Source organism: Sylvia atricapilla, chromosome 17 (assembly GCF_009819655.1).
Source record: "Sylvia atricapilla isolate bSylAtr1 chromosome 17, bSylAtr1.pri, whole genome shotgun sequence".
NCBI classification, from domain to species: Eukaryota; Metazoa; Chordata; class Aves; order Passeriformes; family Sylviidae; genus Sylvia; species Sylvia atricapilla.
The window spans coordinates 2,167,687-2,193,082 of record NC_089156.1 but is presented as its reverse complement, the minus strand read 5'-3'; the positions used below and the strand labels follow the sequence as shown (position 1 = coordinate 2,193,082).

Genomic DNA, 25,396 nt, shown 5'->3' with positions numbered 1-25,396 from the left:
CTGTCTCATCCCTTGACCACGCTGTCCCCATGACACAGCTCTTGCTCCACTGAGCAGAGGCCAAGGCTGACCTGTGCCCCACATGGCTGTTCTGCTCCATTGTCCCAGCAATGTTCCATAGGGCACCTCTGGCTTCCTGGGGAGGCTCCTGTGGGGAAGGCTTCCCTAAATGGCACCTAATGGATAACTGAGATCAGAGAAGTGACTCACTGGGGTCTGTCAGCAATGCTACACAGTGCCACTCTGCTCTTGTTTCCAAAGATTTCAGGGATTCTTGTAATGGGATGATGTTTCCAGAATGACTGGTAGAGAAGAGAGAATTCTGTTTTGCAAAAAGTTGTTATTTCTTATCTTGTATTTGCCTCCAGATGACTGGTAGTTTTAATCATGCTACATGCATATGGAACACTATAAAATTATTGAGTTTTCTGACTTTAGGACACTTCACGTTTCTTAAATATATAGTTCTATTTGTGTAGCTATATTTAATGAAATGTCTGAAGTGTTACTCAGTGCTAAAGACAGGAATTATGAAAAACTCTAATCAAGGAAAATTATGCACACCAACAGCTTTTTCTAGTCAACTCCCCCTGAGGAGATCATGATGTGGGGAAAGAAATGTTTGTTGGAAGCCAGAAGTTTTATTACAAGGCAACCTGCCATTTTTATTATGGTTACCATTTGCAATTAAAAATAAGCAGCAGTTAGGATAAACAATTGAATTCTTATTTTGAATCACCTCTTTTGAGTCAAAGTAAAAATGCCAGTCAAAGCAGCAGCAGAGGTAAACCCACTTATTTTACTGTGAAAGTCTAGAGTTTGGACTTTAAATTGTATAGCAAGCTTCACAGTAAACCTTAACTTTGTTCATGTTCTTCATTATGGTATTGCTTTCCTTCTGCAACTGTGTGAGCCTCTCATCAATGGAGGAAGAACACAGAACATCTGACACCTTCCAAAGAAAAGAAAAGTCCCATGGGCCTGTATATTTTTAAAAAAGGTTTCCGATTCAATCACTTCCAGTCTGAGGCAGTTTTTCTGGAGAAAACAGGTTCTAGGGAGCTGATAGCCACACGAGGAAAGCAGCAGTTCAGTCCTGTGGGATTCAAAGCCCTTGAGATGAATGTGGGAATTCTGCTCCTGGAGGAGGAGCTGCAGACTTGAGATGACAGCAGGGGTGGGCAGGGTAGCACAGAGTATCTAAAATGACTGTGGGTGCTCGGGGTTTATGGTGACTGGATTCCATCCATCAGTCCTTTTAGCTCTATTGCTGCTGAAAGGCAATCTGAAACGGCTGAAGTCTGTCAAAGACACACTACACAAGGACAACATGGCACTGTGCATGGGAACCTGGCAAGGTTTGGTTATTCAGTTGAATCTAGAGAAACAAAGAATTTATCTCCTATTCCACTAAATTTTTTTCTCTAATCTGTTATGGATTGAACGCTAGCCAGAGATAGCAAGCCAAGAACTTCACTGTTCCCATTTCAGGGCTGTAAAAACATACTCAGAAATCATAGAGAGAGAGAGAGGATCACAGGTCTTTCCTTTCTCTGTGGTCAGCAGAGTGTTTATAAATTCTACACGTGTAGTTTCAGTGTGTATTAGTTACTCTGTTAAGAGGAGATTTACACGTCAGCATGTTAAGCCAAAATGCTCGTGATTCACACAAGTCTATCCTGTTAATGTCAGTCCTTATCCCTTTTCAGAGCTGCCCAGAGTGGAGTGCTTGAGAAAGAAGCTGGTTTGGCAAAATGGGAACCTTGTAAGTGACAGATAGGAAAGCTGACAGTCCATTTGGAGCAACCTGATAGTCAGAAAATGGCAAATGTCTTTTTTTTCCCTACTTTTTTCAAAAACCTGATTCCCCCTTACAGCCAGTCAAAGCCTGGTGCAGAAGGCATAATCGTCTATGACATGATTTGGAGTTTCTGGAACACGCTTGTTTTTAAAGTTTAGCTTATTGAATTCTTCTGTGATTTCCATGATTGATTTCCCTTTTGTTTCTGGAAGGAACAGGTGGACAATTATCCCTGAAGTGAAAAGTACCACCATAAAGATGAGGAAGCAGAAGTGCTTGAGTCTTTCCTGCAGGGAAGAACAAAGTGAGAAAGAGAGCAGGATGAGCATACCTTTGCTTTCATCACTTTCTTGGCAAATTTTTTGTATTTGGGTCCCATGATGCCTTAAGTTTTAGTTTTTATATTTTTCAGATATAACTCTAAATTCTATACAGAATGCTGGATAGTTTTCTTCATGTTTTGGTCAGACTAAACAATCCTTCCAGGCCTGGGAACCAAAGTCATCAGCACAGCCTCAGGTCCAAAAGGGATAAATAAAAGTGAGTCGGGGTGGAGGAAACCAGGGGAATATAACTTCATTACCTGAAGCTGTAATTAGACAATTAACCTCTGATATGCAGAGACAAAACTTATTTCTGTCTGAGAAACTCAGGACCATTGTCCACCTTGGGTGGAGCCTCTGTGAGACTTCACACTGCCCAAGGTGTATCCTTTGAAACCTTTAATAAATATCTGCTTAATTCTTTTCACTCTGCCTGGCCTCTGTTCTAGGCAGCCTCTCAAGGCATCACCCAAAGTCCTTTGAATCCGATAAGGACTTCTTTCCATTTTGACCTTGGGCAAATATTTCAGTCTGGATGAGTATCTTGGGCCAGTCAGGGCCCTTCAGTTGCAGAAGTGGACGTGGGGAGCAGGCGCCAGGAGCCCTCCAGAGTGACACAGCCCTGTCAGCTGTGCTGCCGTGGCTGGAGCTGCACACCCCGGGCACGGCCACTCACCACGATGAAGGGGAAGCTGGTGCCGATCACAAACACGCCCAGCCAGTTGAGAACAGAGCTGATCACAAAGGCAGGAGGTCTGCAGGACAGCTTGAAAATCTCAACCCTGGTGGAAACCGTGGCACCACCTGAAAGGAAAGAAGAACAAGGATTGTTTCTTTTAGGTTTTTGGGCTTCAACATTTGGATTGAGGGTTACTGTTACACTGCCAGCTAACAGATGAGACTATAATGGGCTGGCATGAGTACCAGAACTGGGCAGTGGCATTGAGTATGTTAATCTTTTTTATGAAAGAAAACGTTTGTGGCATCCAATAAACTGCTAGATATCAGTTTATTAAAGTGGGAAAATTATCCAATAAATACTTGGAGACATCCAAGAGTTAAGTAGTTGACACCTGAGAAAGCCTGACCTCCTCTCATGAACGAAGATGTGTCAGGATGGAATGACAATTATCATTGCTAAGATGAATGTCCTCTGTAATTCTGCTAGGTTACAAATGAGTGATCTTCCCAGATTTACTTCCTGGGCATTTCAGTTATGTTTTGAAGTCACAGGATTTCAACTGTTTTGAGTTAGGAAAATAATTCAACCCTGCCATATGGGAAGGCAAATATTTTAAAAATTATTAGCCTTTATAAAATAAAATCTAATGAGTAGCAGGCAATAAATGCTAGAAAAAGAATTACTCCAAAGTAGGTCTTCTGCACTGCTGTCTATGTGGGATAAGATGTAACATTATACAACACTGAATTTAAAAGAACACTTGCTTTTCCTCTTTTTCCCCTGTCACTTAAAAAAAATCTTTTACTCATCTGCTTTCGCTCTATTTTTGTTGTATTTTTCCAGTGTGTTCCTTTCCTCTTGTTAGCAAAACTCAAACCTGATGGTATTGAATTCTATGTCCAATGAATAACTGGACCCACAATGTTCAAATGACTGCAAGATTATGTTAAATGAATTTACTTATGCTAAATATTATAAAATATAAGGCAGTATTTCCCTAATCTCACATGACTCAATTAATAAGCTCACATGACTCAATTCCTTTATTTCCTTTGACTGAGAACTCACCTGGCCCAACAGCAAAGACAACTGTAAACAGGATAATGAGACCAAGGCTGCAGTACGGCATCCAGAAGTACCAGTCCTAGGGGAAAAAAAGCCCATAACAAACTTCTGGTTGAAAATTGTTAACTGCCCTAGGTGAGGAATGCTCCTGCTTTTCCAACACTTACCACCTCAAGAAAGAAATATTCAGTGTGTGGGAACTGAGAGCTGTGGGTGCTTTACTCTGTGGATGGAGCAGCTGAGGTCTTTGTTAGGTGAGCAGATGCAGGTGCAGAGCAGCTGTGAATCTAGGGAGGCTTCAATTAAATGAAGTCTGAAGAGTACTTTTGCATCCTGTCATTTCTTTTTGACCTCATAGTGCTTCCTCTGATCCTTAGAGATATGAGAAAGATCTCCTCAGAGATCTTTCTTAACTTCTGTTAAGTTGTTATTAAATCTACAACTTAATAAAAAGCAGATTTTCTAGATCTTAGTCAAGGAGAAATGAGACTCGATGCTTTAGGAAAATGAGAGCTTTCATGAATGAAACAAAACCAGAAGTCTGCTGCCACCTTGCTTCCAGGTCAATTTTGCAGTGTATCTGTAGAACAGCTCTAGATGAGTGCTGGTAATGCAAGTGATTTGCTTCTGAAAAAGCTACAGCAATGACACAGAGGTATCACTGTTTGAGCAGTGAGCTGGTCTCCAGTCTCTGAACAGAGAGTGCTTTCCCACAATTATCTGCAGCAAAGTTCAGATTCAAAATAACTGATGCAAAAGGTCTGGGGTTTTGTTGTTACTTGCTAAAAACAGCATGAATAGAAAGGGCCATTTTCCCGGGACTGTCTTGTGGTCTGTGCTGGCCAGTGTTTGGGGTTTGCAGTCTGATGAGGTCAGGAACCAATCTCCCAGTGTTTTATGTGTTCCTTGCTATGGTCATGGGATCAGGTTGAAAGGAAGGCAGGAGTACAAGAAACTACTGGCTAAGGGAGAGTGTAATCCTGTGAATGGACAAGCATGATCTAAGCCTCACTTTCCTTTCTCTCAGTAGCATGGTCCTGCCAGTGAGCTTTAGATCACAATAGGATAGACAGAGCAATCTGCTGTGGGTGGAATTTCCTTACCTGTAGGGACAGAGTCACAGTGATAGCAGCTAGCAGTGAACCCATGATCCAGTAGCCTCCTCTTATGAGCACTTTCCTGCCCAGTCGCTCAATGATGGAGCTCTGGAGGACAGAAATCCCATCAGTGTCAGTGCTGGAGAGCAGAGTGTGCCCCACTCCCCTGGTAATGTGACTTACACAGACTAGAGCAGCTACGAGTTCAGAGAGTCCAATAGACATGGTCATATAGGAGGACATTTTTTCATCAAAGCCAGCTGCCTGGAGGACTTCGAAGGTATAAAAATAAATCTGGGAAAAAAAAAAAAAAAAACCAAATCAAACAGTAAGAAAAGGAAATAACGGATTTCTTACCCAAACCTGTGTGACACTGCCCTAGATATGAGCTGCTAATCTGGGAGCATGCAGCCCAGCTTGGGAATGAGCTGGAATTCTGCACTCTTTTTGGTAGTATTCACTTTATCAGTGGGCAAAAATATTATAAAACATTTTATAACTAATTCATTAATTAACTTGATGAAAGATAAAATGCTGGGATAATTGGACCTCCGGCTACTACAATGCATTTAGGTTTGCAGACTCCTGATTTAGGTGTTTTCAGAAACAGCCAGGTATATTTTGCTTTCAGAGCCCATCCGAAAACATCACTGTAAGATCTTCCCAAGAAAGAAGAGTGTGGGTTATGGAGTTATGAGGGGATAAACCAAACATCCTTTCAAATATCTCTGCTAGTGCTTGGAGATGTGCTGAGGTGATAAAGATTCCAGTTTAAGCTGGGTTAGATTCAGCTGTGTATTTCCTTTACAGAAGCTGCTGCATCGTGGTGTTAGAGGTAGGAGGGTCATGCAGGCAGCTGCAAAGCTGTGACTTCAGAGGGATCCCAGAGAAGCACTGCTGTGAGGAAAGCAGAGCTGCAGAAGCTGCAAAACAGGGAGCATGCTTGTTAGCTTTGAGGGCAGAGTGAGCAGACTGCCATCCCAACATGTCAGGGTGCTAAGAGCCAGGAGACAGGCAGCAGTTGCAGTGAGCAGTCACATAAAACTACAGACTTTGCCAGTGGAGAGTGGGCTCGTTTGTAAGAGCGAGCTCTGGAGGTCTGCAATGGCTCCCAAAGGTGGCTGCTCCATGAGCTAACTACAGCGGCAGGGAACTCCAGCAAGGACCAAGAGCTGGGCAGAGGGGTGTCACACAGAGAGCTCAGCCAAGCTTTGTGGCTGCTGCTGTCCTGTAGAAGGGCTGGCAGACAGCAAGGCTTGGTCTGAGAAGCCTGAGAAGAATGGAGGAAGCTCCTGTGAGCTGTGATATCTTGGGACTTTAAGGGGGAAATCCACTCAACTGCATTGATGCCACATAGCTGAATTGTGGCGGTCAGAATAACTATCATGTACAGCTGCCAACGGAAAGCTGGTTCTTTCACTAGTTCCAGGACACTCAAGATCTTGGTGTTTTTCATTGTTGCCTTCTCTTTCATGATGTCATCAATCTCTGCTTGGTGTTGGCCTTCACCCCAAAGCTGCCTTATGGCTGTGAAGAGGAGAGCAAGACCTGCCATGTTAATTCTCTGTTTATTCCCTAAGGAGTTTTCTGAGTAGGTGACACAAGTGTGTGGCAGCCCAGTGTGTGTGGGCTGGGGCTGGGCTGAGAGGCAGAGATGTCTTACAGAGTGTTCCAGAGCCATGATCCCCTCCTGCACAGTGGCACCTGCCGTGACAGAGGGGGCTAGTGGGGTGCACGAGGGCTCCCTCCCTGCCCATGGGGCCACTTTTCTGCCTTCCTCCTTCTCTCAGGGTGTGAGCAGGGTACACAGCCAATAACCAGAGCTAAGGGGTGCTCGCTGGAGCCCTGCAGTGCAAACAGCTATTTTTCATTTGTCATTTAGCATTAATCATCAGACTGACAGTGCAGGTGGTGTCAGACAAATGCGAAAGGTTTTGTAATACAGAGCTGTAGAGGGAAGTAGCTTTGTGTTCTATGTGGGGGCTACAACAATAATGGACTTAGTAGGTATTCACAGAGCCATGTGGGAAATGAGCAGGGAGAAACTTTGTCCTATTTATTCCTTTCCATATGGGGAAAGCAAGCATCACAAAATGATTCTAAATCAAGTGAAGAACAGGAACCTGAAGCCCTCAGTTACCTTTTTTGCAGCCTTCCTGGTCTCCTTTATGCATGAGCAGATAGGGAGGGGATTCTGGGAAGAAGGGAAGTGTGACCAGCTGGACCAGTGCTGGGACTCCACAGGAGGCCATCAGCATGGGCCACAGTGACTGGCTGCCCAGCAGCTCCCTGGCAGGGAGAAAATGTGTGTTAGAGTTCATTGCATCGGCTTTGAGGAGAGAAAGGGATGGGTGGAAAAAAAGAGGAAGAAGCAAAAGAAGGGATCCAGAAATGAATTGTGTGGGTAATCAATTGCATTATACCTTTGTCCTGAAATTTGCCCTACGGCTTTTCCCAACGTCCAAAAGAAAGAGGAAGTAGAGTTTGCAAATCCCCGTAGCTTCCTAGGGGAAATTTCTCCAACATATTGGTGATGCAGAGGAACACAAAGACCTTGAGGTGAAGAGGGAATTATGGGAGAGAAGAAAGAAGACATAACCATTAGAAATAAAACTGGATGTAAATAATTAAGTATTACAGCTGTCTCTGGCATATCCCTCAACTCACATATGAGACTTTCAGTACTAGATTTTTTAACTCTTTCTACAAAAGTATTGGTCCTCTTTGAGGAGTTCAGTTTCCTGATCTTAAGAAAAGTAGAGTTTTTCCTTCAAAGTGTAGGTGCAGCCTCATCATGAGATCTCCTGTGAGACTTAGCAAGGACACAGGGTATGCAAGTGCTGAATAACTAAACACTTCTTAACAGTATTTAATATGCTTGTAGTTAACCCACATTATCTTAACCTTTTCTGACATAATGTTATTGAAGAGCTGCATGGTAGACTTACAGCAAATTATCACATGTAGTACTATAGTCAATGTTGGTTTGTATGTGATTAAGGTGGAGACACAAGTATTTCTTTCCTGATATCCAGCAATAATTTTTATGGTTTCAGGCAAAGTTGGTGTTTCCAGTTATGTTTATTAACTCAGACATGCTAAATACTAGTCTGAGAACAGAAGCTTTTTCCTGATACAGTCACAGATACCCTCACAGCCCCTTTTATCTGTTTCAAATGCAACATGTTCTTCTCTTGGCTGTATGTGATGGCAAAGCAATCTCTTTTGACTGCAGTCTCTTGAACAAAAACCAGGTTTTTGAATAAGGCATGATACAGTTCTAGACCAGAACAAAATCCCTGTGGGTAAGCTGTTCTCAAATTACAGCCAAAGCTCTTCAACACATCTGTATGTCAGAGAAGCAATGTACAAAATCTGATTATTTGAAAAATAGGTATTAACTTCAAAGTTCACTCCTTAATAAGTGAAAAGAGGCATCCCTGTGAATATGCAAACAATAGAAAGACAGGTTTTGTGTAGGGAAAAAATACAAAAAAATACTGATAGCAGCACAGGATGTTTTTACTGCCTTTAGTTTACTTGCTAGGGCTGCTTTTGCTTTATTAAGCCCAGATCTCTGTACTAACCCCAAGGACTTACTACTTGGAATACTCTCGCTTATGGAAATACTAGCTTTAAACTGCATAATTTTCAGTACTGCTAGCTAAATTTAAGAAAATATTACACATATTTTTCCTTCAGAAAATCCCTTGTTTCATGTGGTATCAAAACATTTCTGATATCTTTGAATATCCATACACTTGGCAAAGCTGAATTTCATTTGGTATCAGTGAAATTAATAATAATTATGCTCTATTGCAGAGCATTATAGAAAATCTTCTTACAAAAGATCACTGACTTCAACATTTTGTTTTCTTAGTGGAGGCTTATTATTTACTTTGAATAAAGATGTAAAATTTTGTGATATTCTGCTGACCTGTGGGAGAAGTCACTCACCTGCACTTACTCCACACATGAAGCGTCCAATTAAAATCATCTCAAAGGACTGGGATATTTTACTGCAGCCCATGATAGATGCTGCCACTATCATGAGCACGTTGTTGCACATGAGACATTTCTTTCTGTAAGTGCAAGAAAATGAAAAGACTTTTTGTCACTCAGAAGGGAAATGGATCTTAAAGCCATGCAGGAAGTCTTGGCTGAAGTTGTCTTGATAGTATTTTGAAAATACACATGTGTGGTCTGGGAGAAAATAAGCACTGGGTACTTTGGACTCATGGAGTGCCTTGGCACGTGGCTGCACCTGGGAGTTTGGGAACATTTCTGAGTTGTGTAGCAGAGAAAACTCTGAAAGTTTTTCTGCACTTGAACATCCACTGTGAAACACGTTATTGCAGCACCAACAAGGGTCTCCGTGCTTCTGTATTTTGAATAGCACTTTTAAGAACCCATTCAGCCTTCAGCCAGCTGCTGCCTTTCCTCATTACTGAGATGAACCCAGTCTGAGGAGCCGTGCCTGGTGTGACAGCTGACAGCACAATCCATGGTACAGGCCACGGGCAGGAAGCAGGAAAATCAGCTGACACCACAGCCATGACTAAATCTAAAGGTCTGTCTCATTTAAAACCTCAACTATCATTTCCTTAAGCTACCATTCAATTGTCAAATTGTCATTAAACATACATACTTGCCAAATTTGACAGTGAGGTATCTGCTTCCTGAAGAACCCAAGAGACCTCCTACACCAAAGATGGACACAGTGATAGACCACAGGAACAAGAGGTTGTCCTGTTGGATGGGATAGCCATAGCGCTCCAGCCAAGTTTCATTAATGAAAGCCTTAACATGCTGAGACAGAAAAAAATTCATTAATGATACCTGTGACAGCAGGGCAGGTATTTTATTGTATTTACAGAATGATTTTGTTCTTCAGCTGAAGTTACGATTTTACACAGGCTTTAAAAGTGTATGGCTAACAGACACAGTGTGATAGAGTCTGCTATGCTCATTCTGCCATTTAAAGTTCAATCTCTGGGGTTTTTATCCTTGAAATCTGAGGAAGCAAGGCATGGACTGGTACTAAAAATTAGTGTAAACAGCACTACAAAGTTCTGCAAATGAGTTATGGGGTTTCTCTCACACGCCTGCCAAGAATGCCACATTACAGAGAGCCTGTTCAGTGCAATTCCTAAATACTTTTTCACTCAGAACTTAGTGTTTTGAAGCCAGAAAATAATGCTTTTCCACTAAGGTGATGCCTACAAAATAATGATATCTTCCCTCTAGACTTCAGTGCCTTTAATGGAAGTTTTACCTGTGATCAGTGGAGAGAAGCAGATATTTTCCTAGAGCATGGCTCACTTATTCTATTTTTCTGTGAGGATGGATAAAAATATCAACTGAAACCACTGAAGAAGGCACATGTGCTATAAGATTTTAGGGAAGACAGATGCCACCCTAGCTAGTGTGTGTCTTCTGAGGAACTGTTCTATTAACAACTTGCAGTTCTCTCTTCTGTTTGCAACACTTCAGCCTGCTCTGCTCTTCGTGATAGCATAGCACAGCAGATGGGAAATAAGGGGAGAATAATACTGTGATTAAACCCTTTCTGAATGCCAGAGGAGCAGCCTCAGGCAGCAATGGAGACTCAGTGCTCTCATTATCGGAGTGCCATGTGCATCTTTGCCTACCTGAGACATGTAGGTGATGGTAGAAATTTGAAAGCCGATTTGGAATGTGCCACCAATCCCCAGGACAGCAATCATTCGAATGAGCCCCTGGTATTGTACCTGCAGAAGTAGAATGAAATCTTCCTAAGGTTGTAGCCACATCAGGCTGTTCTCACAATCTGTCTTTCATTCTCCAGAAACATCTCATTTGATCAGGGGATTTCCACATAGGAACGTTCCCTCTGCTTGCCCTGGAGGGAGATGTACATCCTCCTGGGGCTTTTCTACATCCAACTCAAGGAAGTGCAGCTTCCACAAACATCCTTATCAAGGCACCATGGCTGCTAGCATCCAGTCCTGTTCCCTGCCTCCCAAAACCTCTGCCTGCCATGTCTCGCACTCAATAATAAGATGTATTTAAGGAAGCACTTTTTTTTACAAGGTAAGCAAAGTAAATTATGTTTCTAGGTAAGCAAATATTTTTCAGTCCATGAAAACATTTAAGACACATTAACAGACTGATAAAAATATGGTAAAGGTGGGTGGCAGAGCATATGAAGTGCTGTAATACCTCAAAATAGTGGGCAGAACCACTTCCAAGGTGCTTGTAGTGAACAGGAGCCTTGTCCTTACCAAGTCACTGATTTTGTTTTCTTTGAAGCCCCAGTAGCACACAAAAAAGTCACAGATGTAAATGCCCCACCAAGTACTTACCAGGTTTGATAGGAACCCCGTCATCTCTGGCTGAGGGCTGGCTGAGCAGCGTGTGATGTGTCTTTGTCATCACAGGCTTGTGTCTCTCTGTCTCCTGCCTGCTGCCACAGCAGTGGGCATTTGGCTTCAGGGATCAGAGTTAAATTTTTACTATTTCATCTTCACTCACTTATATTTTCTTCGACTGGCCAAAGTTAACACTGCCAGATTAAGTATTTTAGGAAATAATTACATCTAGTGCAGTCTCCAGGGGGGAGGTTTCAAAGCGGAGAAAATTTGCTTCTGGGCTTTGGGAAGAGAAACAAGAAAAGTTTAGGCAAAACAATACAAATAGTTTTCCAGGAACAGTAAAATGATTTACTTCTATGATATAGACTGTATATCTGCCATAATCTACAGAAAGAAAAAGCAGCTGGTACAAGGTTTAGCTACTGTTATTTATTGATAAGTAAAGTATGTGGTGTTTTGTTTCAGATTCATTGATAAAGCAAATATCGTAAATAGAAGAAAAATAGGCAAATTTCCGAGGCTAATTTTGCTGTTGTGGCTTTATGAATCAGTTGAACTGTGCTGAGGAAGGGTATTTGTTGCCTGGTGCTTGTGGGGATGTTTGTCAACCAGGTATGTTGAGAAAGCAGTAAGAGACTAAGACTCACAAAAGTTGTCAGAGAAGGTAAATATTTCCTAAAGAATTGGGATAGGACCACTGGGATCTCTACTCCCTCATGTTTCAGCTTTGACCCAGAAAGGCTCCAAAATCAGTGTTGCAAGCATTGAAAAATCACCTTTGATTCCCAGAAGCCCCCTTCTCATGAGATAAAGCTCAAGCTGTACTTCTACATAGTTTCCACTGCAGCCAGCACTTGGAAAAAGAGCTTGGTTTGCCCGGGGCTTTCCTGTGTGGCTGATGCCCTGTGCTCTTCTTGCCTTCCAAGTCTTTGCTCATTCCCCTCGTGCCAGGGGATTCTCCTGATGGGGGAAAAGGGGGCAGTGGGGTAATGCTGAGACCCTCAGCAAACACTCAAGTTCACCCTCAAGACTTGTGCTTTCAGTTTATAAGACATAGAATGCAATTATTTACAGAGAGGCTCACTACAAATCCTGTGAGTCTAAATAAATGAGAGAAATATAAAAAAGCGTGTTAATATTAAAACCTTGGTTACTTGTGTAATTCCAACTACTGTCTGTATAACTGCATAGCAAATGCCATTTATCCTGGCTGGCAATAGTGTTTAGAATGATTCAGCATTTTTGTATTTTCTCTTGAACACCAACATTGTAACTACTTGCATATCTCTTGGCTATGGTTTGAAAATGTTAATGCTTCCTTTTCATCATGGATTTTTTTCTCAAATTGTAGTGAGTTGTACAGAGGCCATGTCACAAGGATTCACCCCTTGAAAATAATTACTGAGGACTTCAAATAGCAGCAAATCCCACCAGCTCACAGTGAAATTTCTCTTTTTTGAGGGATTTCTGGTGATTCTGAGCCATGGTACTATTTCACCTTATTAGAAATTTTAGGAGAATTTCATTTTAGGGGCTTACTTCTTGGATTTTTGTCAAGTCAATGAAATTCACCATTTCTGTTGAAAATGTCACCTATATTCTTGAAATAGCTGCTACACTGGAAGTTGTGCACAGTTTCATGTTTAAAAGATTATTACTGAGCTAACAAGATCTTGTAATTATTTTTTTTAATCGAGCTGTAGGAAATGCTTGCTGTGAAATGGACAAACACCTTCACGAGGTGTGTCAAACAGTTTTGTCTAAAGAGCTGTAAACCAGGCTTGGTCCTAAGCCAGCCTGGGCCAGACTAGACTGCTCATTGTGGATGGCTGAAGTCATCTGCAGTTTAACTCTGCACTGAGAGAAACTCGGTGGTTTCTTTCAGATTTGATTTGGGTTTGTTGTAATCCAAAACTCCAAATGAAATTCTGAATTACAAAATCATGGGGGCTGGAACTAAAGAAGATGTTTAGGTACAAAACACGTTCTAAGTGAGATCTAAGAGTTTAACATAGCAGTATTTTATGTTACAGTGACTTGTTGATTGTTCACTGCTCTCACATTTGCAAGGTGATATGAGAGTGAAGATATGATTTGTGAAGATTCCACTTGTGTCTGTGAAAAAATATTGGTATCTTTTCCCATAACAGAAAACAATAATTTGCCTTTGTTTTCAGTCTGCAAGCATCAAGGTCTTTTATGACCTTAATATGTGGTGTTTCTGTTGACCAGTTTGTGTAAGTGGTGTTTCCTCAAGAGAAGTATTTCCTGTAAAGGAATGAGGTCTCCTCCTAAAATCTAATGTGCCAAATTCTTTGGTTATTTTCATAACAAAGTTTTGCTTTGTCTCTGGAAGGAAGAGGAAGATGAAGATGTTGAACTGATGAGGATCTCAGTAAAGATAAGGAAGCAGAGAGATGAGGTTTTTCTGGAAATAAATCAGAGAAAAAAATTTTATTTTATTTTTTTGCTCCCCCTTTTGCAGCATTTTGAACATGATGACAAGATGATGACAATGAAGGCAAAGTTTAACTTCATGAAATCCAGTTTGTTTGGTTACTGTGACCTGATACGCTCCAGTCTTTAGATGGGAAACAGTAACAGAAATAAAATAGTTAAATTTTTCTTCTTTCCTGAAGGCAAGATGGGTAGGGTGAGCAGTCAAAATAATTAGAGTGTCACTTGCAGAAGTATGAGAGAAAGGCCTTGGGATAGGATTAAGACAACTCACAAACATTAATATTGGCAGGTTAATCATCTACTCCCTGGTTTATCAGTAACTGTAAGGGATGTAGCAACAGTGAGCATTTGGGAGAACAGGCCTCCTGAGGTCTGGCACTTTGGATTGGTGTGGTTTGGGAGGATAAATACTTGAGATGGAAATGTTCCTTAAGCCATGAAGCAGAGGAGGTGCCCACCAAAGCAACCTGGCTTCTTGCAAGAGGCACTGGAGCTGTATCAGAGCCAGCGTGGCTGGACTTCCTAAAACAGGGACAGAGGAACCCAAGGCACCTGTTTGTAAAGCAGCCATGGTGCTGTGGGACAGGGATGAACAGTCCCTCTGTGGTGTTCCAGCTGCTCTTCTGCTGGGACCAGTTCCTGCAAAAGAACCAGCAGAGGGAGTGAAATCAGACAGAAGGAACTGAGACATGGAAGTGGAAGTTACTGCAGCAGAACATACCGTTGATCTGGTACAGCACCAATAGTGAACACTGATCCCAATGGGTATTTTTCCTTCTGTCCATTGAGGTAGCAACTCTATGGCTTTAGTGTCTGCTCAGCACAGTTCAGAGGTACTGCCACCTGCAATTGCATTTCACTGGGAAACCTGTGCAGATGGGGAAGAACAGCATGGAAGAAGATAAATGTTACATTTGTAATACATTTGGCCTCATGCCATTCTCATTGTCCCACAGGAGACACAGACATTAGAAATTCCCCTTTATAACGCTGCTAGGGGAGCTGCAAGCTGAGCTGTCAGAGAGGCCACAGAGGGAAGAGGGCATGGTAGCAACATCTGTTGAGTGGGCAGATGGATGTGTTTGTTACCTGAGCATGCCCACCCAAAGGCAGATATAGGTGAGCTCTTATCCTTTTCTTCTGCAAAGAGTGGCTGGAAAGAGCTGGGAATGAAGTCAATGGCAAAAAATTGCAGTTTGATTTGGGAAGCATTCTTTACATTTTGATCCCACCATCAATGAAGACACTGTGTCTGCTTTTCTTACGGTGGAGGAGGATTTGTTCCCAGAGGTTTGAAAGGGACTTGTGAGGAATCCACCAGTTCCCAACACAAAGAACAGTACAGCCAACCACTGGTACTGAACATGCAAGGAACAGTACAAGCTCATCACAGAAGAAGCTGTGATATTGTACTCCCTGCATTTCTAGGATATTGGCTTGTCTGATGGCACTTAAACCGTTTCAGCAGAATACACAAAGCATAAATGCAAAAAAAGATCAGCCAGATAAAGGTTCTGGATTTTGAGTTTTGCTGCTCTTCTTCACATTAACTAGCTAAACCATCCACAAAACCTTTCTTTTCAAATGTGCCATTTCAGAACATTATCAGGCTACAAGCAAGGAGAGCAGCCTGACAGTATCACACCTGGACATGGAAGCTGGCAGGTAAAAATGTTACAAAAATACCTCACCATGAAAGAAGTACATTAACCTAATTTCCAATTTTTTAAAATTAGTTTTTCTAACCAGCTGGAACTTCTTTCAAAGCTTCCATGATGATTTAGTTCAGGAAGTTAGGTATTTTGATTGTTTTTATATATTTTAAATCTTAGCTCTAATTTTAAAGGATTATCCCCTGCCTACCATATTATTTTGAAAAACAGTTTGGTAAATCTGTAATGCATTATCTTTAGAAATGGCAATTGCAACAGGAAACCTCTCAGTTCTTCTGAAAGCTTGTGCTAACAGCTGGTGCTGCCAGCTGCAGTACTCACCACTTCTGGAAGGAGCTTGTCCAATCTATCCCAAAAATGTGGCTGATCCCAGGCAGACAGAGCTCTGCCAGATTGAGGAACTGTTTTCTCCCATGCCTCTTCTGCACCTTCAGCTGAGGTAACCATCCTACTCTGAGGCTGAGGTTAATGTTTACTTTGTGTGCTTTCTGTTGATTTATGCTTTTTTGTAGCAATTGGACAATGCCTAAAATGGGTGGATTAAATATTTCAGTCCCTCAATGGGAGAGGCCCCTCTGAACGGGAACATTCCACATCAGGATGCTCCCTGATTTGATACAGGGAGTGATAAAAGGAGGGAATCTAAAATCTAAGTCAGGTTTCAATTGTTGGAACACACACTGGCACTAATATCAGAACTCCTTCTGTGGTTGTTCCTTTAGAAGCAGTGAGTACATTATTTGAAATTTTAAATAGAAAACTCCCTGAACAACCTGAAACTCAATTCAGACCTCAGCACAATGATAACACATACAAATGGTTAAACTGCAGAAAGAAAGGACTTATGATCCTGCTAAAGAGGAGGCATGAAATACCATTTGTAATTATGGCAGAAAAAGGAAAAGTAACTTATCATCCTGTACAAAGGTAGAAGAGGTGGGCAGGGAAGTGGCCAGCAGGACTGGCAGACCTCGAGCAGCACAGTGCAGGGGTGCTGTGGAGCACAGCAGTGAAATGCAGGATGGTGTGCAGCAGCAAATGCAGTGTGTCCTACAGACAGCAGCACACAGCCAGCAGATACTGGCCACCATAAGTTCTCCCCTTTTTTTAGCAGTTACTTTGCTATAAAATGGGCTAAGTTTTCAAGCTGCTTGCTCTCTCAATACTCTCAAAATCTTACTCTCTGTCTCTCTCCAGGGCTCTTTCTTTCCAGCTCGCAGCACTGTGTGTGTATTTGTTAATCCTTGTGCCATCCATGAGGCACCAGAATATATTACAAGAACTTTCTCCCGATTTTGCCACAATTGATCTGCATGGAGAGTGCAGTCAGTTTGCTCCAGAGGATGCAAGTGAGGGTTCTTCTGCATCAAATACCTGGGGATCAGGGCTGATTCCTGACAGTCATAGGGACAATCAGGACATAAGGTTACGTGATGTCAGCTCAAGGAAATGGAAGATATTATTCTACCTGGTATTTGTATTCTACCTGGCATTTGTTCATGCACAGCATTCACGATCAAATCTAAGTCCTTTACAGTGTGACAGCATAAAGAAATGACATGAAAATTGTTTGCAAGACTATGGCTCTGTTTAATCCTATCTTCATCCTGCTCTTAATCCTGAGCAGAACTTTCTTATAAAGTAAGAAACATAGATAAAAATCTTGCTGCTTTAAAATGGTAGCAATGGAGAAAAACTCGAAATACAATTGACGTGTTGTGCCTGAGCAGTGGAAATTACTTATGGTGGCTTATCAGAGCTTGGTGCAAAATGTCTTTTCTTCAGCAGTGTGCTTCTCCACAGCCTGGTGACGAGTCCTCTTAAACTGACAGGTTCTGAATTTTTCTGTGATTTCAGAGGTTGACTTCCCTTTTGTTTCTGGGAGGAACAGGTAGATAAGAACTGCTGAAATGATCAGGACAGCAATAAAGATGAGGAAGCAAAAAGGACCAAGAAGCATCTGGAGATAAAAAATAGAACAAGATGAGTGATTTCCTTGGCAACACTTGTCCCTATAGAGTCTTGAAACTGTTGATTTGTTCCTGTAAAGTAAGGAATAGGCTCATTTTACAGAAACAATATTTACTTATTTTTTCAATCTGCTCTTGGGGCAGCAGGTGGTTTCTGAAGTATTGGGAAGTGCCTTATATAAATGGCCTCCATATCCCATAGCAATAAGGAATTCACTGGTTTTGATCATCTACAAGTCATTTCATCCTACTCCCTGTCCAGATCAGCCTAGAAATCCAGATTAAATTTACAGAGTCAAAGAGAAGATTTGAATCAAATTACATACTACAGCGAAGGGGAAAATCATTCCAGTGAAGGTGAGGCCTAGCCAAATGACAATTCCACCAATTACAAAAGCGGAAGCTCTTGTTGAGAGGGTGAAGATTTCATTCATGACAGCCACAACAACTCCAGCTGAGGGGAAAAAAAACCAACATTAAAAAGTCATAGAAACATTGTTGTAATTTCCTATAGTATTTCCTATAGAAGATACCTCAGTTCTGCTACTGTGGAAATTCTGTTGTATTTTCAAGACATCCATGGTGTCCAGGTACAAGCCTTACAATACCAAAGACTGACATTTGATTTTAGAGACTTTAGTAACTACAAGTAGTGTTTAGTCAGAGAATGTCCAGATAAATCCTGGTCTTAGGTGAGTGAGGTTCTACCAGAGAACTGTACATTTGGATCTGGTGTTACTGATACAGGCAATTGAGGGTGATATTAAGAGAGGACAAGCAAGGACTGAGCAGTGCTGAGACAGATTATGCATTCTGTCAGGTGTCAGTCCTTCACAGAGTAGGATTTTACAGATAGATTGAGAAACTCTGGTATTTTAGAAAAGCCTACCACTACCCTTTGGCAGAGATCAGCCATCTGAACCTCTAGGCACTGAACAGTATCCACACTGTGCAAAACAGATCTTCATGAATTGATTAACAAGAATTTATTTGGTTTGAACCTGTAATCTAGTGAGAGAAAACAGGGTCCTGATTCATCTGAGTGTGAATGATTTGTATAATTTGTTAAAGAAATTGTTTCTTTGGTAATTAATTCATCAAAAATTGAGATTCCCTCAATCTCATTCTCAATTGAGCTGTTGATTTTCAAAAATATACTCACATATTCTAGTTCTATTTCTATTCATTCATGGCCTGTGTTTATCCCTGGGGCCCAAGCTTTCCTGCAGCTTTTATTGTGGTACTCACCTGGTCCTATTCCATAAGCAATGATGAACAAAAAGATGAGAATAACACTGCAGTAACGCAACCAGAGGAACTGATCCTAGGCAAAGGGGAAAGGAGGAAAGAGGATGAAAATTAATTTTACAGCTGTAACACAGCTGATCCAAGCACAGGAGCAGTGATATTTGTGAAAAAGCCCATGATACTGAGCTGGGTAGATGCTCTCTAGACCTGCTTATCTTTCTTTACTGAACACTGTGGAAGTCCAGGAGCAGCTTGTGGTGTCACAGCTACAGAGGTGAGCTTGTGTTTAGGAGACATTCTGACCTGCTGGTTTGGACATGAAAGCTAAGGCTGGCTATCTGCTGTCCTGCACAGGGTGCTCTGATGCAGATCCACTCCCGGAGAGATGCTTACACTCAGCAGAAGGCTCACTTCAAGCAGCACCAGTATCAGTGCCATCAGCAGATAACCACCACACAGGAGCATTCGGCGTCCAAACCGATCGATTATGGAGCTCTGAGGGATAGAAAAAATTGCCTGTCACTGGAAGCTTGGCAAAATCCAACTGTGAGCCATTCAACAAATCAAGAGTTCTTTTTACTTCAGAGAAAACAAATCTTATTGGTACCAACTTTGTTATTTTATTAAATTCCTTCTACACTCTCTAATACTATGATTTACCATCACTGTCCAGCATTGCAGCTACTTCTTAAACACTATAATCAGTGGAAGCATGCTACAATTCCATTTGAATGTATAGATATACACAAATATATGGAAATGAGTACACATATTTATGTTTGAATGACATTTCGTAAGGGATTGTTGTAAGAAATAAGGATGAATGAAGATGGGATGAAACATTTGAAAGTTGGGACAAAATTTGCAATGGATGGTAACAACCACTGTACAGATTTATGCAACACCACAGGAAAATTCCTTGGTTCATAAGGAGAACATTCATTTGCTTCAAGGAAGAATGATTTAATTCTTAAAATCCCAGGAAACTCTGACTTACACAGAATATGATGGAGAGGAGTTCAGAGATTGAAACTCCTAGAGATACGTATGGGATTATGCTTTCATGCAGACTGGCTGTCAAAAAAATTTCTGAGGTGTAAAAGGTGATCTGGGAAATAAGAAAAATAAAGCACATTTAATAGATGTGACATGTGTCTATCCTGCATCACTTAGAACTAGATTTGTCATCACTGCAAAACCAGCAATACATTACTAGGCCTTAGTATAGATAACACAACTGCTCCAGATGTGAGAAATCAAAAGGTTAACGGCAATCAAGGAAATGGATTTGTAAGGAAAAAAAAAAAAAGAAGGAATAAAAAAAGCAGTTGAAAGAAGTGTATTGTAAGACATGGAGAAACAGTGTCATTTTGGCAAAAAGGAAAAGGAAAGGGACAAGACAAGAGAAAGAAAAGCAAATCTCAGTCTCAGCACACTACACATTGTCAAGCAAACAGTTGATTCTGTTGCCCTTTTCCAGTTGCTAAATAGAAGCTGCTCGTCTGCAGAGGCACCACTTCCCTGCCAGCCGAGTGCAGAGGGAATTCCATTGCTGGAAGCTGGAATGAACCACCTCCAGCACGGGCTGAACCAGGGCTCATGGAGAGACACTCCCAGACAAGTGATAACATGAAGGGAATGGGCTGCACTGGGCTCAGCCAGCTGTACTGAAAACAGCTGAAAGGATGTTAATGAATGGATAAAAGTTCCTTCTTAAATGACATGGGACTGGGTGGCAGTAGCTGGCCATCTGCTACTGCAGAAGTCAAAGGAAGTGGTGCTGGGTTGCTGTGAGCCTTAGGATACTTGTAACTCTTTCCTCTACACATTCCTTGGTTGTACCACAAGGGGAATGAAGGCAGCAGTGCCCTTGCAGGAGCTTGGGCTGAGCTGGAGCTCTTGTATTCCCACCTGAGAAGCTCCCTTAGGGGTAGGGACAATACTGAGGATGGTACCACAGGTGACAGGCAGTGGGCTCTGTGTGAGCAGGAATAATGTAGACCCAGAGGAAAGGGACAAACTGGCATTGTGGCATTTGGAGACGTAACAGCAGATGCAAGCGTGGAAATAGGGCATACTCAACTGCACTCAGGCCACAGAGCTGCAGACTCAGCAAAAGGAGGAGTATGGTACACAGCTGTGGGTACACGGAACGTTCTCTAAGCACCTCTAGGACATTCATGATTTTGGTGCCTTTTGTTATAGCCTTTTCCTTCATCAAGTCATCAAATTCTGTTTGATAATTCCCTTCTCCCCAGAGTTGCTTCATGGCTACAGAAGAGACAGAATGAAGTATATCCCTCCATCATTTGATCCATTCGTAATTCTGTGTTTTTCAACTTTTAATAATGCTAAACATTTGCAGTTGAGTCTATGCTTTGATTCATCAGTTACTAAGAAAGGACTGGAAGGAACATCACTTACTGGAACATGGTGAAAATTCCCTGGAAAATGCTGTAGCAGTTAGAAGTAGATCTTAAATGTCTCTGATGACTCTGCTTGGTCTGGAGGATTTTAATCATGTAATTATCAAGAAATCTGTAGCTGGCTAATAGAAAAGCCAATTCCTGCTGTTAGCTTCACTTTCCCAAGAGTTATGATTTAACAAACTAAGGATCCAAAGTTTTCTCTTACCTTTCAAACAGCCAGCTTTGTCCTTTTTTTGCAACAAGAGATAAGGCGGAGACTCGGGAAAGAACGGCAGGAAGATCAGTTGAATCAATGCCACTAGCCCAGAGAAGGACAATAGCACGTGCCACATGTCTTCAGTTCCTAAAAGTTCTCTAAGAAAGTGAGTTAGAATCTATTCATAGTCCAGTAAAATTATAGTTTATAACTAAATTGGTGTTTATAACTAAATTCTAGGCTAGCTAAAGAGACACAAAGTACATACAGTCATTGAAAAGATCAATTGAAATAGATTATGTTTAGGTTAGCAACAGGAAAATAGACTAATACTTTATGTCTTCTGCAAGGCTGATATTTTTTCTTAAACTTTTAATTTCTGAAGGTCGGAATATTCCCACAACAGCTCTCTGAACCAACACCACAACTCTGCATGAGGTTATCAAGAAATTAGCAAAACTTTTAGACCTCACGAATTTACTAAAAGTATTTACATAAAATCTTTTCTTATTAACTTCAGCAGAGAGACTGCACCTCCAGAGATGGAATCATCCTTTCCCAAGAGAAAGACCTTTCCCTCCCCAGAGAATGACATGGAAACCTTAGTGACTTGTATAGGGTAGATGCCGCCTCTTTGACTGCTGTAGTTAAGCAAAATAAAACCCCACCCTGATTGAATGTTTGTGTCTAGGACTGGGAGAACACCACTTCCCTGCTATATAGAAGAAAAGTAAATATAAAACAGGCTGAGAAGGAGTAGCACAAGCACCTTAATCCAAGAATTCTTGCCACAGTTTTTCCTAGTGCAAGAAACACCGTGGAGGTCACATTTATGAATCCACGTAGCTTCTTAGGTGAGATCTCTCCAGCATACTGAACATGCGCATTCATACATATTCCTAAAGGGAGAAGACAGGAGAGTGCTACAGCTGTGGAAAGAGAGAGGGTCCCTTTTCAGTTCCCTTTCACCTCTCCCCTCTCTCTTCTGAACCCTTTCCCATAAATCCTCTGCAATAATGGGCTGAAAATGTACCTGTGATTTTAGGTAAGATGTCTAGCTAATCCATTAGATCTCTCTGCATGACCTCTTGAAAGCAAGGCACAGCTCATCTTACCTTGCCCCGATCTGTTCCTTGTTCCACTGGCTTACAGGGCATTCCTGGGTGCTCCCAGCAGGCAGATTTCTGTATCCCCCCAAAGAAGTCACAGTAACAGGGGGTAGTGGGAGCCCTACCAGCAGCGATGCCCTCGAGGAAGCGCCCAGCCAGGATCATCTCAAAAGACTTGGCTGTCCTGCTGAAGCCTGTGTGCAGCGTGGCTGTTATTAGCACCACGTCGTTGAACAGTAGACATTTCTTCCTGCAACAGCAAACAACATGTGGGTGCCATCCATGTTTGACTTTTTCTCCTTTGACTAACCTCTGGCTCTTCTGCTCTGGATTTATAGACTGAAGCTATGGCCATGTTTAAACCTATTGCTTACAGGACAACCGAATCTGGTTCTGAAAAGGCAGGATGTCTTTGCAGAGGAGTGGGAAGGCAGAAGCTGGACTCGTCTTACTCACTGTGTAAGCAAACCATGAGGCTGAGGGAAACTCCTGCAGGGTAAAACATCAGCAAAAATATGGGAATTGTATGGCAACAAAAGCTGTGTCAAGGGAATCAGAAAATCTGCATGTTTTTGTCTCTCCAGTGCTTCCAGTAGTTTTATGTGCTGGGTGAATTCTGCGGCAGCAGGGGGCAGTGAAATTCTGGTATACCTTCTCTTAGTAGAATAATGTTTAACAGCTTCCCCTGTTGAAGCCCTGGGTAGTGAGATGCTGGGAAATGTACTTACTTTCCAAATGTTGCAGTCAGGTACCCACTACACAGACACCCTATCATGCCACCCATGCAGTACACAGACACGACGAGAGACCACAGCAGCATCAGGGTCTCCTGAGGCAGCACAGAACCATATCGCTCCAGCCACGTGTCGTTGATGAACTTCTGAATGTACTGGGACAAAAAAGAGATTTTTGTTCCACCAAGGCACGAATCACAATGTTCTTCATAACGTATACGATTTTAAAAAATTAGATTAATAGTCATGACTAGAAGTGTGACTGTAGGATATTTGTTTGCAAATAAAGATTGCTATTTCTTCTCATGCAGCCTAATAGTGTACAAACATATTTCAAAGATTAATTATACTCTTTAGTGTGTTGAATCCTACCTCGCCTACACCAGAATATTAGGACCTTATATTCATTATAGTGAGGTGTAAATGTTCTTGTGGCCAGTAATGGGTATAAAGAGAAAAGGGCTAAGCTGAAGGCTGACTCTGTCAGCTTGGGTTTTTTGGATTTTTTTTCTCCATGGCATAAACTGTAAGCATCTCAATGTGCTTCTACACATTGTGTAAGCATCTCAAGCATCTCAATTGTTTCTACAAAATTCTGTGGGAAGTTGTCTTTGGAGCACAGCTCCTTGCAATCATGCAAACCTTGACAGTGACAGTACGGCATTGGAAACATCTGGGAATAAACTGACATAGCAACACCTAAGAGCTTTTGTAAAGCATCTGCAAAGTGTAAGGCCTAGGACTATAAGGAACAGTTAGAGGTGGGATTTTCTTTCCTCCAGCTTTGCCTACCGGAGAAGCGTAATTGATCACAGACATCTGAAAACCAGAGAGGTGGGTTCCACCAATTCCCAGCACCACAATCATTAGCCATAGCCTCCGGTATTGAACCTGCCAAAGAGAGCCAAATACATCCTAAGTTCCTGATCCTGGCACGCCTTTCAGACCATGAAGTGATTTACAGGTAATTACAACTTCACATTTCTATGACTAAGAAACCTTTAACATGCAAAAACCCATCTTGAATTTTACAATAATCAAGCAAAGTTCATTTGTTAAATCATTAAAATACGAATCTGCACATTCTGCTACGTTTCTCTCCCAGTTATTAGCAATCTGAAAAAATTCATTCCCTAATGCTGTTAGTTCTGCTAACCACAGAAAACAAAAATCATAAAAGTTTTGTTGAGATCATTTGTGTTTACCTTTGTATTAGAAAGAAGCTACAGCTTTCTTGAATTCCTTTTTGCTTTCACCTTTGCCCCCTCAGGGACAGTGTTCACCTTTTTCTAGAGATGACTCAAGTCTATCCTCTCAAAACTTATTTTTTTACATTTCACTTTTATCAACTCTGTATGAAATGACATTTTTATCTGAATGACTCCTATTAGAAATGTTGTGTTTCTATGATATACACTGAATTTCAGAGCATTTCTCACAAGCACATATGTTTTCAGGCATTTAGTCAAGTCACATTTTAAAATGATAAGTATCCTCAATTGTCCTTGAGAGTGGAAAGCAGTAGAGTGGGAGAGTTTTTGTGTTTTGTGTTTTTCACTGATACTATGTTCTCTGTCTTCCCCCATTTTCCCATCTTTCTTGGTTTCCCAGATCCTCTTTTCAACCTGACACTCTTTTGCATTTCTAATGTATTTTCTGCAGATGCCATTGAATCAATCATTGCTCAACCGGTGTTGTCCCAAGCTCTGTTGCTCATTTTTATTGCAAGAAAGAATTATTCCTTTTGCTGCAATCTTAAAGATCATGCTGCTTTTAGTGACCAGGGCTAGAACACAAGAATTTGGATACTCACCAGGTCTGAGAGGAAACCAGCCATTTCCCCTTGAAACCCTGCCTGCTCTGAGAGCCCTTGTCAAGTCTGCCAGATGAGAGAGATGGGCTCCACGCTGAGGTTGTAAGAATTTGGGATCGCAGCACAGAAGTTAAATTCTAACCATGTGGCTTTTAGCAAATTGTGTCCTCCCCTGACACTGGCCAGAGTCTCTTCTTGCTGGTTTAATTATTCTAAGACCCAGATATGACAAGCTGATTACAATACTGGTCAATGTTTATTCTTTTTGAATTGGGAGCACTCACCCTTACTGGCACTACTAAAACCCCTGTGTGTTTCTGTCGTGTGAGGTGTCAGACAGTGCCACCATCTTCCCTTCAGGGAGCAGAGCCCCTCTTCACCTCTCTGAAAAGCAGCTTGGGCAGGGGAGGTTTTACTCTCCTCCAGTCTACAACAGGCCTTTA

At 41.7% G+C, this 25,396-nt stretch overlaps 2 protein-coding genes across 3 annotated transcripts; both read right to left on the bottom strand.

The window, feature by feature from the left end:
• Nucleotides 1–672: 672 nt before the first annotated feature.
• On the bottom strand, nucleotides 673–11,436 carry LOC136368805 (solute carrier family 2, facilitated glucose transporter member 11-like). Of its 2 annotated transcripts, XM_066331202.1 has the most exons (12): nucleotides 11,313–11,436; nucleotides 10,620–10,718; nucleotides 9,617–9,777; nucleotides 8,926–9,050; nucleotides 7,392–7,521; nucleotides 7,109–7,257; nucleotides 6,308–6,495; nucleotides 5,152–5,262; nucleotides 4,975–5,076; nucleotides 3,875–3,950; nucleotides 2,801–2,928; nucleotides 673–2,088 (listed from the first exon to the last, which is right to left on the bottom strand). In XM_066331202.1, exons 1-12 carry the CDS (start codon nucleotides 11,334–11,336, stop codon nucleotides 1,882–1,884), a joined length of 1,500 nt encoding a protein of 499 aa, XP_066187299.1. In that variant the 5' UTR covers nucleotides 11,337–11,436; the 3' UTR covers nucleotides 673–1,881. The 2 variants fall into 2 exon arrangements, with proteins under 2 accessions (XP_066187299.1, XP_066187298.1); XM_066331201.1 differs by having other exon boundaries at nucleotides 4,975–5,262.
• Nucleotides 11,437–16,923: 5,487 nt separating this feature from the next.
• LOC136368806 (solute carrier family 2, facilitated glucose transporter member 11-like) lies at nucleotides 16,924–25,040 on the bottom strand. Its single transcript, XM_066331203.1, has 12 exons — nucleotides 24,954–25,040; nucleotides 23,933–24,031; nucleotides 23,135–23,295; nucleotides 22,532–22,656; nucleotides 22,067–22,196; nucleotides 21,307–21,455; nucleotides 20,756–20,943; nucleotides 19,670–19,780; nucleotides 19,066–19,167; nucleotides 18,673–18,748; nucleotides 17,751–17,878; nucleotides 16,924–17,414 (listed from the first exon to the last, which is right to left on the bottom strand). Exons 1-12 carry the CDS (start codon nucleotides 24,975–24,977, stop codon nucleotides 17,208–17,210), a joined length of 1,500 nt encoding a protein of 499 aa, XP_066187300.1. The 5' UTR covers nucleotides 24,978–25,040; the 3' UTR covers nucleotides 16,924–17,207.
• Nucleotides 25,041–25,396: the final 356 nt, after the last annotated feature.